The sequence below is a fragment of the Lineus longissimus genome, chromosome 3 (genome assembly GCF_910592395.1).
Source record: "Lineus longissimus chromosome 3, tnLinLong1.2, whole genome shotgun sequence".
NCBI classification, from domain to species: Eukaryota; Metazoa; Nemertea; class Pilidiophora; order Heteronemertea; family Lineidae; genus Lineus; species Lineus longissimus.
Genome location: NC_088310.1, coordinates 361,798 through 377,641, shown reverse-complemented (window position 1 = coordinate 377,641; position 15,844 = coordinate 361,798). Strand labels below are relative to the sequence as shown.

The following is a 15,844-nucleotide window of genomic DNA, read 5'->3' as shown; positions in this document are numbered from 1 at the left end:
AACTAGCTATCCCCCTGAAGTGTCCGACCATCTCTTCGATAGACCGTTTACACGCATTGGAGCTACGACCGGCCGGTTGTCGTTGACAATTGACATGTTTCATTCGCTGATCGACATGCCAACTCGGATGTAAAAACAATGACCAATCTACAAGGGTATCCAGGATCAGTAACCCTTACGTGTCCGACCATCACACTGACTGATTAAGAATTGCCACGTTCCCGTCGAGAAAGTCGAGACGGCTCCAGGTCGATTTTACAGTATCAAACAACTTTTAAACTATCAGTTCGGTGCGTGCGCCCGTCGCATGTCTTTGATGTTGGATAAAGCGGAGGCGCATGTTGCATACACCAACACGGACCCCTGTTACAGTTTGATGCAAGAGTTAGAATGTCGTTTAACGTAAAACCCGTGTTTTAGTTTGATGAGCATCAGCTCATTGCTCGACAATCACGTACATGGTTTGCCATTCCAATTCAGTTTCACACCATGCTGTATGAATCCTCAGTTTATACGTTCACATGATCACGAGCAGTTAGTTTTTCACCGTATTTGGTTGAATAAAATATGATAAATATCAATATAATGAAGAATTATTCTGGAGGTCTGACGTCATAGTGACGTCAATATTTCAACAGACTTCATTCAGCTTGGGATATTTATTTAATGCATGTATCAGTTATTTTCTTCGAAATGAAAGAGCAAAATGCGTCATTGGGCCGTAGTTCAACACAATCGTGCACTGCAGGTTTAGCCCCCCCCCCCCCCCCTTCTACACACAGCTAAGCTCTGAAGACAAGCTTCAAGTTAGACTGCCAAGGTGATGGTGATTGGGATCATCGTCCCAAGTGCACACTGCATGCCGCATCCAATAACCCAGGATGCTATAGGTGCGCCATCTCATGCAGAGAGAGGACCGGTTTTTAAAAGGGACTGAGAGATCCTTTTGTGAGACAACCCGGCCAGGTGTATGTTTTTGAGTATTGTCCATTTCCGCCTGTGTGTCGCCACATTGTTTCGGAAGCACCAGAGATGATCAAAAGTGTGTCTCTGTGTCATCTATTGGAAAGGAATGGTCTAGTTTCTTCAAGCATGGAATCACTGAGGATTGAGGAACATTAAAAACGTTACACTGGACTATTAACAAGGGAACCGAGGGGCCCACATAGTTCAAATTTGGCGGATGCTAATGTCAGTGTTATCTCTCTAGTCTTTATCGTAACGTTGCGACCAGCCCAGGTACCATACTGCGTTCCAAAAATAAACAAAGAGCGAACTGATTCTGAATCATGTCCTCAAGAGTTCTCGATGAGTGTCACAATTTGTCCCGCTGGGAGAACATGTCACTGCAACGATGCCATCTGGTAGTCAACTGTGAAACGAACGAACGCTCGGGAAAAAGCTCAAAATCGAAAGAAATGGACTCCGTTCGTTCGTTAGCAGCTCATCCTCCCACATCAGGCCTTTGTATCGTTCCAAGTGGCCTAAAGCCTCGTGCTATAAAGGACTTAGCATGAGAACGACTACTGGCGATCCCAACCAGACCAGACCTACTGAGATATCAGCTGCCGCCGCCAGCCTGAGGACCTTTCCTCCGGGGCCAACACGAAAAAACGTGATTGTTCCTTTGTCACGCTTTATCCTGATTGCTTATATCACACAAAAGCGTGATTGCTGAATCACATAAAAGCAGGATTACTTACAGTTGCCTTACATTGGTCAATTTACCAATATTTACCAAGTTACTTACGTCTTTAGTGTTGGCTTGTGACTCTGACGATACTTGTCACAAAAAAAACTTAGATACATGTACATGTACTTTTGATCACTGGCCTGTTGTTCAAAACAAGTTAGTTAAATAAAATTGCCATTAAGCTGACATGCGGCCAAAAGACCAGCTGCCAAGTTACAAGTATAAGACCACCAAACGCTATCGCGGAAGAAAACATAGAACGGGTTCGAACTGGGGGCCTTCAGCACGTGAGCCATACAGTCTAGCAACTGTGCCATAAAGCCATGTTGATATGGGTGCACATGTTTTCAGTATTTGGTTTTTTCTCTCGGAAGCAAGAGAGAGTGGGGCAGGCCTTGTGACGTCTGTACATTCAGTTTCAAAAATGTCTTTCAAAATTGTCCTTTTACAATAACCTGGAAAGTGACTTCATAAGATATATATTTGGGAGATGGACATAACACCTTGTCATGATAATAGGACCACGCAGCTGTTCAGTCGAATTTTAAAGATGCAAAATATTTTCCCGCTTTGTTATAGTGAAACCATGCGCGAATTGAGGAGCTGTCTGATGATCAGGTTTTCGATTTCGATCACTTATCGTGCTTGGCCAGGACCATATACCGCTAAAAAGTGGACAACGTAATAGCAGATTGAAAGAGGCTCCGATCACTTCGCTCTTGATGGAGAGGATTGGCTCGTCGCTCTATTAGCGCGTCGTCTGCACGCCGTCTGTCTCACCAACGTGAAAACGCTGGCTTCTGGACGGCACCGGACGGGCTGACCATGTTGACAACTTGGCAGAGCAGCCAAGACTGATCTGGCCTGGCTGTGACTGCCTCATCTCTCACACCATAATCATTGTCAACACAGTCGAGCTGCCAGAACTGATTAGGCCTGGCTGTGACTGCCTCATCTCTCTCACCATGTTGACAACTTGGCAGAGCAGCCAAGACTGATCTGGCCTGGTTATGACTGTCTCATCTCTCTCATCATGTTGTCAACACGGTGGAACAGCCAGGACTGATTAGGCCGGCCTGGCTGTGACTGCCTCATCGCTCTCACCATGTTAACAACTTGGCAGAGCAGCCAAGACTAATTTGGCCTGCCTGTGACTGTCTCATATCTCTCACCATGTTGGCAACGCGGTGGTGCAGCCAGGACTGTCAAACAGTTGTCAGAAGAACAGGGGGTTTGGGGGACCCCCCAGTGCACTGGCTAAAACGTATCGGAATTAAGACGGGTGTGTGTGCGTGTGTGTGCGTGCGTGTGGGGGGGGGGGGGGGGGGGTGCTCCCCATGTCAAACAGCTGTGTGAGTTCACTAGAGCTTGCACTTTACATATTACATAGAACAAAACTAAAATATATGCGTATATATACGCATATATTACCGTCATCAGATGCGCATTCGATATGCCATGAGATCCTTCACCGTCAATTCCTAATTCACCGTCATCGGATGCGCATCCGATATGCTACGATATCCTTCACAGTCAATTCCTTTACCGTCAATGCCAGCTGCTTATCTATTCAGATTGTGAAGGCCTTGACACAACCTAAAAACTCTGAAACAACTACCCTCTGTCAACTGGTTATCTGGTCAGGTTGGGAAGACCTTGACACAACCTAGCAATTACACCAAGGTTACAACTAATAAACTTCCGAGACGACAGGACAGCCCACGTGACAACCATACTCTTCCAGCTGGTTATCTGGTCAGGTTGGGAAGACATTGACACAACCTTCAAAGGGTCTTAGCTGTAGAAGACAACATTACACTTGCGTTCTACATGGGTGATACAAGACAACTGATTTGGTTGTACCATGGTAATCATCTCACAAGGACGGACAATGGAACAACCAACCTCTGCCAGCTGGTTATCTGATCTCACGAGACTGACAGTATACATATCTACCTGACAACTCTTTAAGTACAACTTGATTACTACTTCGGATCACAGTCATCTTAAACGTGCCACCAAAATGACGTCAATATCTACATAAAAATACTTTACTTGATCAATTTGTCTAGAGTGTAATTTTGGAAAGAAGCCCTCAAATTCGTTGTCAGTCCTCGTTTGATTTTTAGCCGTAGCAGCCAATAGCTGGTCTCAAATCATCCACAACAATCAACAGAACATTGGGTTTCTGGGAATGTGCGAGACCTGAAACAAATGCCAACACAACCGAGATGAAAGTGGATACAGAATTATGACAAAGATACTGATGATAACATCACACATGCCAATGGAGTATTTAATTGTGCTGGCTTCTCAATTAGAAATTACTCGAAGAGAAATTTGTCCAAGAGACATCTCCAATAATCATATGGGCAGTCTCATCAGTCAGTCGGTCCTAAAGACATTTCTAATAAACATGGGGACAATCTCTTCCGAGTGGTAATCTGTCCAATTGACCACGACCAAGTATCTGATTTATAGTAGGGGCCTATAATGTAGTCTAGGCCTGTGGTCTGCTGGTATGACCCATATTTTGGGTATTGTAAAATTGTTATGACAAATATATTAAAAAATCTCTTACATAAGAATATTGATTGGTGTAATAGGTATCTATCGATAAAATCAAGATCACTTTCAGGTTGATATTTCTTGAGATGAAAACGAAAGAACATATTAGTGAAGGCACATAAGCAAAACCAAAATATTGATCTTTCAGAAATTAGTTAGGTATCAAACTTTCGTTTATCTGCTTAACGTATTTGAAGTAGTCGTGATCGCGTAATAGACGAACGCTTGCTGACCAAATACTCGTAGCACAGTGACATGTGCATATCTTTGCTAATTTTGACTATTTTGCTATACAGCCATGTATGTGCAACATAGTTAATTTATTCTAAGATATGCATGCATGCCATAGTGACCAAAATTGAGGATCACCGATTGTTGATGTCTGGGGCATGACCTATCCTCCCATATAGCCATTGCATGCCCCTACATCCTCTTTAATGGTACCGGTAATGTTTACATCAGTCAAGGAGACACAATGGATACCATCGGTATATGTGGTCTCGAGAAGCCGGTTCCAATGACCACTCGTACTCCGGAAAGAAGCTGAGATTGCTCTGAGACTCGCTAGTCCCCACTGCCCCGGCTATAAAACACCGGCACCCCGACATGCTCGTCTTCTATGAGAAGGAAAAGGAGATCCTAATCATCGAGATAGCTGTCAGCTCCGACAGACACGTCCTAGCACGTGCGGAGGAGAAACGATCGAAGTACTGTGGCTGTGACTATCTCATCTCTCTCATCATGTTGTCAACACGGTGGAGCAGCCTGGACTAATTCGGCCTGGCTATGGCCGTTTCATCTCTCTCATCATGCTGTCAACACAGTGGGGCAGCCAGGACTGATTCGGCCTGGCTGTGACTTCCTCATCTATCTCACCATATTAACAACTAGGCAGTGCGGTGAAGACTGATGTGGCCTGGCTGTGACTGTCTCATCTCTCTCATCATGTTGTCAACACGGTGGAGCAGCCAGGACTGATTCGGCCTGGCTGCGACTGTCTCATCTCTCTCACCATGTTGACAACTTGGCAGAGCAGCAAAGACTGATCTGGCCTGGCTGCGACTGTCTCATCTATCTCAGCATGTTAGCAACACGGTGGAGCATCCAGGACTGATTCGGCGTGGTTGCGACTGTCTAATCTCTCTCATCATGTTGACAACTTGGCAGAGCAGCCAACAAGACTGATGTGGCCTGGCTGTGACTGTCTCATCTCTCTCATCATGTTGTCAACTTGGCAGAGCAGCCAAGACTGATTTGGCCTGGCTGTGACTGCCTCATCTCTCTCATCATGTTGTCAACACGGTGGAGCAGCCAGGACTGATTCGGCCTGGTTGTGACTTCCTTTTCTCTCTCACCATGATGACAACTTGGCAGAGCAGCCAAGACTGATTTGGCCTGGCTGTGACTGTCTCATCTCTCTCACCATAATTATTGTCAACACGGTGGAGCAGCCAGAACTGATTCGGCCTGGCTGTGACTGTCTCATCTCTCTCGCCATATTAACAACTAGACAGTGCGGCGAAGATTGATGTGGCCTGGCTGTGACTGTCTCATCACTCGCATCATGTTGTCAGTACGGTGGAGCAGCCAGGATTGATTCGGCCTGGCTGTGACTTCTTCACCTCTCTCATCATGTTGTCAGCACGGTGGAGCAGCCAGGATTGATTCGGCCTGGCTGTGACTTCCTCATCTCTCTCATCATGTTGTCAACAAGGTGGAGCAGCCAGGACTGATTCGTCCTGGCTGTGACTGCCTCATCTCTCTCACCATGTTGACAACTTGGCAGAGCAGCCAAGACTGATTTGGCCTGGCTGTGACTGTCTCATCTCTCTCACCATAATTATTGTCAACACGGTGGAGAAGCCAGAACTGATTCGGCCTGGCTCTGACTGTCTCATCTCTCTCGCCTTATTAACAACTAGACAGTGCGGCGAAGATTGATGCGGCCTGGCTGTGACTGTCTCATCACTCGCATCGTTGTCAACACGGTGGAGCAGCCAGGACTGATTCGGCCTGGTTGTGACTTCCTCATCTCTCTCATCATGTTGTCAACACGGTGGAGCAGCCAGGACTGATTCGGCCTGGCTGTGACTTCCTCATCTCTCTCACCATGTTGACAACTTGGCAGAGCAGCCAAGATTTTTTTTGCCTGGCTGTGACTGTCTCATCTCTCTCATCATGTTGTCAGCACGATGGAGGAGCCAGGACTGTCAAACAGTTGTGTGAGCTCACTAGAGCTTGCACTTACATAATAGTGTAAAACTAAAAATTTATATAATATATATATATGTATATAAAACTGTCATCGGATGCGCATCCGATATGCCACGAGATCCTTCACCGTCAATTCCCTTACCGTTTTCGGATGCGCATCCGATATGCCACGAGATCCTTCACCGTCAATTCTCTTACCGTCTTCGGATGCGCATCCGATATGCCACGAGATCATTCACCGTCAATTCCCTTACCGTCTTCGGATCCGATATGCCACGAGATCCTTTACCGTCAATTCCTTTACCGTCTTCGGATCCGATATGCCACGAGATCCTTTACCGTCAATTTCTTTACCGTCATCGGATGCGCATCTGATATGCCACGAGATCCTTCACCGTCAATTCGCTTACCGTTTTCGGATGCGCATCAGATATGCCACGAGATCCTTCACCGTCAATTCCCTTACCGTCTTCGGATGCGCATCCGATATGCCACGAGATCATTCACCGTCAATTCCCTTACCGTCTTCGGATGCGCATCCGATATGCCACGAGATCCTTCACCGTCAATTCCCTTACCGTCATCGGATGCGCATCCGATATGCCACGAGTTTTTTTGTTACCTCACCGTCAATTCCTATACCGTCATGGATGCCACGAGCTTTGTTCGCGTTGTAAAGGTTTCGGGGATACGACTAATGCATGCGAGCACCGTCGGCGGAACCCCAAACCGCCCTCTCGATCTATCCGTAAGAACAAATCACTCTCGTGACCGTCACATTTACGGACTCCGGACCTCCAGACTTTAGAGACCGAGCTTTTCTTTACCTTACAATTACTGTATACTCGGCACCTCACTTATATGTGTTGTTTTTTTCACATACATTGTTCTCGTGGTTTACGGAAAAGTAGGCCTACAATGTTATAGTGTCTAAAAACAATATTCAGTTAATGGAATTACACTTTTTTCCATTACTGCTTGCTTGATATTGCCCTAACAACTTTTTCATGAATCAATTTTGAGCATTATGTTTACAACGTAGTTATTATAGCACGAAATATGAGTCTAAAATGCCAAATACTTGCAACTATTATGTTAATCACTGAAATCTTAGTGTACTAATTGCTCGCTATAAGCTAGGTTATTGCGCCCCTAAACCAACGTACTGACAACGCTACCTCCCCGGAACTCAAACTTTAACGTGAGTTAATGGTAATCTTACTCTCTATATACCAAAGTGATTTACCTAGGAATACAGTTGCACTTCACTGAAAACTAATGATGTGTTGATGAGTTCAATGAATCCTTCGATTCCTTTGGTTTTCTTGGCGAACTTACGTCCGACAATCAATGACCCATTGACGTGTACCTGCAATACGCCATTGCCGTAGTGTGTAAACAGATCTATTTTTGGACGAAACTCAGCCCCTCACAAACTTTGGTCCATTTCGCCAATGATGACACTGCTTCTAGACTGTACCACAGCACTTTAAGCTGTAGCAGCGCTAAGCAAGAGTCAAGACAAATGTCTGCTGCCAGCCGCTGCTGGACCAACCCCCTCGCCCGCCCCCCATCATGATATCAGATTCAGAGGCCTGGCTGAGCCCTGTGATTTAGCCAAATTCAATACGATTCTTTTCTACTGTGATGTTAAGGCCCTTGTGTCATGCAGCGTATTCGGTCGCACCAGTACACAACTTATGTTAAACCGCGACGTCTACTGCAATTCAAATTGCATATGACGCCAACGGAATTGTGACGACTTGTTTCTCCAATCTTTTAGTGAACAGTGATCAGTTCAGTTTTCTTGGCGAACTGACGTCCGACAATGACCCGTTGACGTGTACCTGCAATACGCCATTGCCGTAGAGTGTAAACAGATCTATTTTTGGACGAAACTCAGCCCCTCACAAACATTGGTCGATTTCGCCAATGATGACACTGTTTCTGGGCTGTACCACAGCACTTTAAGCTGTAGCAGCGCAAGCAAGAGTCAAGACAAATGTCCGCTGCCGGCCGCTGCTGGATCAACCCCCGATCGGGCCTCATCGGCCCCCCCCATCATCAGATTCAGAGGCCTGGCTGAGCCCTGTGATTCAGCCAAATTCAATATGATTCCATTCTACTGTGATGTTAAGGCCCTGCAACGTATTCCGTAGCACCGGTACACAACTTATGTTAAACTGCGACGTCCGTAAATTGCATATAACGCCAACGGAATTGTGACGACTTGTTTCTCAAATCTTTTTGTGAACAGTGACCAGCCCACCAGGTAGAATGCCCACCATCTCCCAAGGAATTGATCGCATTCCCGATAAAATATACATGAAAATTTGTGAGAGAATCGTTCCAATCATTTCATTCTGATACCTGTTCTACTTTTACTATCTTTGCAGGAGACCTGATAACTTACATTCTCTGTGTCTGCTGAGTGAACAAATCGATAAGTTCCATTTATCATTGAACTATTCCAAAGAACTATTGGATGAATTACCTACCCTGGAATCTGGCACGAGCACATCTTCCTCTGAGACAGCGTTTGTTATGCCTCACTTCATGGACCAAACCAACACATCAAGGGGGCAGTGGGAACCCTAATGTCGGCATATTAGCTGGATTGCAGTGCAGCCCTCACACTTTTATCACTGTTCCCTCTCCTGGTGGTTTAGCTCTCCTCTTAACCTTCAAACAGAACTTGATGCGACCCAATTCAACGATACTCGGATTAAATCGCCCAAAACAAAGTTGGCAGCTACATGCACCTGCCACCATGCAAAGGCACAAGGGACAGCCTTGCCCCAGGAAAGACGAGGATGAGGAAGTAGCGTCCACTTCATCACATGACAAGGCACCAGGTGAGAAGGCTATCAATAAGAGAAGGCATCAGGCAAGCGCATCGTCCATGGACATGGATGAAGCTAATAACAGGAGACCAGCATCAAAACATCACAGCCATGAGAGTAGGCCTGCAGGTCAGCACGGTATTGGTAAGCATCATTAGAATATACCTTTTTAAAAACGTTCAAATATGTTCTTTGAATCTTGATCTCCTATTAAAGTCCTCTGAGTAAGATTACTATTACAAGTTTTCAATCTTGATATTATTTTCCAGGAAAATACACATGGTTGAGGCGCCAGTGGATCTCTATAGACAGTGGACGAGAACATCCAAAAGGATTGGACTTTAGCGTGATGTCATACAACGTGCTGGCACAAAGCCTCCTTGAGGAACATAGAGACATGTACCATCATTGTGAGCCATCTTTCCTCAACTGGGAATATCGCCGCAAAGAGTTGATAGAAGAGATCAAGTTTTTTCATCCTGATGTAAGTTTAAAGACTACAGTGACACTATAAATAAGTTTACTGACCTTGTGACTCCGTCTTGGGCCAGCTATCACCAACTAAGGCCATAGACTTTTTCAATAGTTCAGTCAAGGTTAGGTATGATTTCCCACTGCAACTGAACTCTCACAATAAATATTCCTCTGGCGCACATTGTCTTGCCTTGGTGGAAGAATACTCCCTGGAGAATGCATAGTGAATGCCAAAGGAAATTAGTGACAGCACTAGCCAAAGGTGCTTTGAATTTGCGTTTTGGCTTCAATCAAACCTAGTAATCGATAGTGGCATCATGTATGTCATCCGTCTTGGAGATCAAGACTGGTTGAGCTAAGATAAAAGTGAGTTACAGCCATCTAAGCTTATCATCGCTGATATCATTGTTTTGTACCCTGGATGCCCACATCAATATTTCAGGTGATCTGTATGCAAGAGGTTCAGGGTGACCATTACTATGATTTCTTCGCCCCAAAGATGAAGAAACTTGGTTTGTATTACGATAGTAACCTTGGTGCTTTCTTGTCATTCTATCTTTAAAGATTATGGCAAGAAGGCACTGAAAGAGAATGGTTTGAAAGGAGGAATATCTAGAAACCACAAATGAAATATCAAGTATAGCCTACACTCATGTCCTGCAAACGTCATGCAGGGCTGTTTATACAAGAACTCTGTAATGATCATGACAATTGAGACATCTTTATTTTTTGTGGAATATTCTCAAAGTAAAAGACGAGAAATTGATCTCATTGATGTTGCTTGGCAGAGACAACTTACTGGGAAACTTTGTGGTGTTATACTGGCTGTCCACTATGATAGCTTCGATTCACGATTCCGACAAGAGTGTTAGTACATGTAACATTTAAACTTGTGGCTTTCATTTTAGGCTACCAAGGCGTGTACAAGAAGCGGACACATGAGAAGGTAGATGGTTGTGCTACATTCTTCAATGAGAGGAAATTTGCCCTGGAGATTGCCATGCCAGTGGAGTACTTCAATTCTGAGCATCCTCTTCTGGATAGGGACAACGTTGGTTTGGTTGTACTGCTGAAACTGGTGCCTCGTGTGAGAGTAAGTCCAAGGAAAAAACGGCATGAAACTGTTGCCTCAACCGATGCAAGACTCTGTGTTGCTAACACACATCTACTGTTTAATCCACGCCGAGGAGACGTGAAACTAGCTCAGCTCTGCATCCTTCTGGCTGAGATTGACAAGATTGCAGCCAAGCCTGATTTCTCGGGGCACCACCCAGTGATCTTGTGCGGTGACTTCAATCTCTGCCCTCTCAGTCCATTGTACCATTTCCTTGTTGGAAAAAGCTTGAATTTGAAAGACTTCTCAGGTAAAGATTTGTCTGGTCAGAAAGAGTCACAGAGGGGAGGCCATCTCCCAATGTCACCAAATAACTTGCCGCCAAGGCTGCAAATATCTGATCAGTGCCAGTATATGACAGAAGTTGCCAAGAGACAGAGAGAAAGAAACAAGGCAACAGTTCAAAAGATTCTGGAGCAAGACAGGGATGGTAATATGAGTGAGTTAGAGAATCCAAGCAAGACTAGCAATAACAGTGATATGCACTTGAATTCCTTTGGAAGTGGTGTCATATCAAATCACTTGAAATTAGTGTCTGTCTTTGGACATGAGACACAACGTGCCAACGGCAGGCGGTACCCAGTAGTCTCCACAAAACACGGTCGCTCGGAAGCTAATGTTGACTTTATGTTCTACTCTGTTGAGAATAAATTGCAGGGGGTGGACCATGTCAGTGCTTTCTTGAAGGACAAGGATGGGCTCCTTGAAGAGGGGACTCTCAAGTTGCTGTCAAAACTAGACTTGTACACCCCAAAGGAGGTTCGCACAATTGGTGGTTTCCCTAGCAAATACTATCCGTCAGACCACATCCCATTGATGGCAGATTTCAGGTTGTGTTTCTGAGTCGATCCATCCAGTTAGACTTTGCCATAGTTGGTCGCTGCTTGAGACAGCTTTGTTCAAATTTCAATCTTGTTGATGGTTATTTTACTGAAAAAGATTTCTACAAGCAACACTGGTTTTACATCTTTTACGTCTTTAATAAAAATGGTGACAATATTTTCTTTTCTTGTTTTTTTACCCGTCCTTGTATAGTTGAGCTGTCTTCAAAAAGGAAAGCCCTCATATGTTCCTTGAGGCTTTGATTGCCTTTCCCCGTAAATGTGATCTGATTTGATCTTGAATGACCTTAATGCGGAGTCAAAAATAGGACATGTCGTATCAGGTTCTTTGATACAGTCAAGTGAGGGTGAAGACAACCCACTGTAAATAGGATGACACCTTTATGATCGACTGTATTCTGTTGCGTCATCTGCATGGTGAATGAACTATCAATTGGTTATGACAATCTTTTATACATGCTGAAGGCTGAGCCACCCTGTTGATAGGTTGTGACGTCCTTAGGCTGAGCCACCCTGTTGATAGGTTGTGACGTCCTTACTACCACGTGATTATTGCAACTACCTTGTCTTCAGAGCTAGAACTAAAGCATCCTGGCGGCACCCGCCTCTCCAAATGTCTAGATTTACGCAAACGGTATCCCTAGGTCAGAATGGATGCGTCCTGATTCAAATGTTTCATCTCTCTTACCGTGCTGGCAAAACAGTGGAGATGCCACGACCATTTCGGTTTGGTTGTGACTCTTATCACTGTCACTTGGGTTGGCAAGACGCAATTCGATGTTGTTCCGACTGCATCTTACTCATAGTGTTGACAAGACGGCTGGGCAGCCAGGTACCGTTCGGTAGTCTCCTCTCTGTCGCCGTGTCGGCCTTACAAATTGAACAGCCAGGCCCAATTCCCCCGGCCGATTCGAGTCTGGTTGTGTCAAGTCCATCTCTACCACCATGTTGGCATGACGGAGGCGGCGGCCCCTAAACGGATGAATGTTGTCTCTTCAAGGCTACTGGTTGTGACGAAGTATGAACAGAGCACTTATCAAACTTTATGATTATCATCGTGATTGCAAGACGTTGGGGGAGTTGTTGGGCTTGACTTGATGGCAGGCTCATCTCTCACATCGTATGGGAAAGACGGGCCATTGTAGCCAGCAGGTTCAATTCAGCCTGTGGTTCTGTCTCGTATCTCTTACCAACGTCGGCAAGACGGTGGAGCAGCTGCAATGACCGATCGATTTAGTCTGGTTGTGATTGTCTCAAGACGCCCACTGTGTCGCCAAGACGGCGAGCTGTCATGGACGACACAGTCTTGTTGTGACTATCGGTAAAGATCAATGCAACAACCTCATAGCAGTTTCTATCGACATTTCTCCCATGCTTACGTCTTCTATACGATCATGTACCTCATCAAATCGACACTAGAGGCGCTGATTTGGTTCATTACAACGCCTCCATCAGGTTGGGACAAATTCACAATCAGCGGAATAAACGCGTTGTGACTAGGCCTACAAAACGAGCGCATTCTGTCGCGCTCTCAACTGACCGCGACTCCAGTGACTTTATTTATTAGGCCGCTAGCCGACTCTCGAATGACAGAGCTAGCACGTCCAGACCTGTATCTACAGAAAGTAATGTCATCAACAGCACCATCTTCCCCGACACCTTGAGAATGCCGAGCGATGCCTGAAAAGTACCCTCGGCTTGTCCAAAGTTGCACATTTGAAAATCGCCGTAGCACGAACGGAACGACCGGTGGATAACAGCCAGCAAAAGGAAACTGGCCTTCGGTTCATAAGACATGCCCCAAACACGCAGGGTCAAAGAGAAATTGATATTCGACCACGCCCGCGCCCATCTCACACCTGACGAAGGGGTTAAACTACCGACACTGCATGAAAAGAATGTATATACAAGTGATTACGTAATTATCATCATTATTAATTCAAAAATTATGTTGCATCAAATTCTAATAACACTAATAACATACTGCTATCAGACGGACTAAGGCAATTATTAAACGCTGGAGGCAATTCGGACGCATAGGCCGCGGATTTAGAAGTGAGAGATGTAAGGTTACTCATACAGCATGCTGGGAGATGGAGCGTGCTCGAGCCAGTTCACTAAAGCATATACCGGTACTTTCAATCCTCGCTCAGGCCACGATTATATTATTTTCATGTTTTCAGGTGTAACATGTCACCGCCTTCATTTTTCACGCGTGGCATGAAGAACGAACAAGTCATTTCATACGGGACGACTCACGATGTCAACTTTCACCCTCACGTCGTGTTTTCAAGCCTAAGTCAGTTTAAACATGACAAGTGACAACGTGAATCCTACTCCAGCCTGAGAGCAGGTCAAGTATTCATGAGGCGATCGAGGCGGGCATCACCGGAGGACGGTTCGAAGCATTGACTTCTAGGTTGACACGACTCAAAGTGCTCGACAGTGTTAGTATGACGATGTCCAAATTTGCATGATATTGGATGATTAAAGTGGCACTCCAGTTTTCAGCCGTTTGAGCAGGGTGAACGATGGATCGATATGGTTATTGTATTGCTGCAATGTAAGGAACATCTCAATTATGTTGAACTGGACTGAGACAGCCATGCGGAATGAAATGTAGAGGAGGAACGTTATTTTCCTATTCCGTTCAACACCGCCACAGAAGGTTGGTGACTGTCCGGCAGTGTTAGATATTGTTGTGAAAACCCTTGTTTGCAGACGGCAAGGCTTGACACAAAATGGCGGATCACGTAATCAACGGGACTGTGACTGCCTTAATGGAGTCGTCACAACCAGAGACACTCGAACAATCACTATCACAACCAACGACAGGAGAGTTGTCCCGAATGACATCGGTACTCAACTTCTTCACTAAATATTTTTGGATAATTACGTGTGTTTTTGGAATACCAGGGAATACGCTATCATTTATGATCTGTTTATCAAAGACTAACAGAAGGTTTTCGACCTGTATATACATGGCTGGTTTAGCCGTCGTAGACAGCCTACTTTTAATCGCAGTGATAGTGATATTCCCACAGTTGTTCTGGGTAACTAATCCCGTGAGCGAATTCCAGTTTCAGTGAGTATACACAGCAAATTCCTATTTGATGAAAATAACGATCGGGCAGATATCTTTACTTAAAACTCCTACCTCTAACTCCAGAGGAACCTGGCCATGTCTGGAAAGAAGGCAGATTGTCAACCGGGGCGGGTTTCGAACCTTCCCCTCACGAGTCCGGCCCTTCGGCTGCGATGAGATAGAGTTCACGTCTTCACATGTAACATGTCACTGTTCACTTTTCATGTGTGATATGAAGAACAAACAAGTCATTTCCAAAGAGCGGGTTACATACGATTCACGAGGCCACTCTTCACCCTCTCGTCTTGTTTTCAATCCTAATTCAGTTAACTCGTGACAAGTGAATCATGACAAGTGACCACGTGAACGCTATATAACCCCGGCCTTACCACTAAGCTATCGTGATAAGTTAGAAAAAAGGGAACACGAATATTCAATTTGGGTAAAATTGTCTTATTTCGTCGCAGATGCTCAACTTCACGTCACAGCCGTAGACCCAATCGCTCTGTGGAAAAAATCAAAAGCAGCTTTTCATGTAGACTTGTTGATCTGGTCATGCGACAGACATGACAGATGGTATATCGCTGTGGTATGATCAACAGTCGTGCATGTCAGGGCTCAACTTGGGACGGGGGAGAATCGATTTCGATAGCCGGCCGTCTGTCGTTGTCGACTCTGCAGGCAACCGGGTGCCCGCTGGCGATTCGAAAACGATACCGGTAGGCAACTAAAGTCGTCATCCATCGATAACATGGTTAGGTCATCGGAAATAGGCTTTTTTAAAATTCCTCTTTTCATCTGCTCACAGTTTTTATAGATGAAGTTTCAGGATAACCTATATTTTGTTTCAATTGCTCCCGTGTCGTGAGGACACCTAACTTCTTCATGCCGGCTACTCCAGCAATCAGGCGATGCACGCTTCTTGGGCGATAAGATAGTCGAGCTTAGCCTTTACCTGGAACTTAATACTTGCTTTTTCAGATGTGTATATTTCGTAGCCTATTCAACGGC

At 45.2% G+C, this 15,844-nt stretch overlaps 1 protein-coding gene across 2 annotated transcripts; it reads left to right on the top strand.

Annotated features, from left to right (window-relative positions):
• The first annotated feature begins 7,455 nt into the window (after nt 1-7,455).
• Nucleotides 7,456-11,905, top strand: LOC135485134 (protein angel homolog 2-like). Of its 2 annotated transcripts, none has more exons than XM_064766896.1 (5): nt 7,456-7,676; nt 8,872-9,330; nt 9,588-9,802; nt 10,235-10,304; nt 10,701-11,905. In XM_064766896.1, the coding sequence occupies exons 2-5, from the start codon at nt 8,961-8,963 to the stop codon at nt 11,747-11,749; spliced, it is 1,704 nt and encodes a 567-aa protein (XP_064622966.1). In that variant the 5' UTR covers nt 7,456-7,676; nt 8,872-8,960; the 3' UTR covers nt 11,750-11,905. The 2 variants fall into 2 exon arrangements, with proteins under 2 accessions (XP_064622966.1, XP_064622965.1); XM_064766895.1 differs by having other exon boundaries at nt 7,458-7,676; nt 8,872-9,462.
• Nucleotides 11,906-15,844: the final 3,939 nt, after the last annotated feature.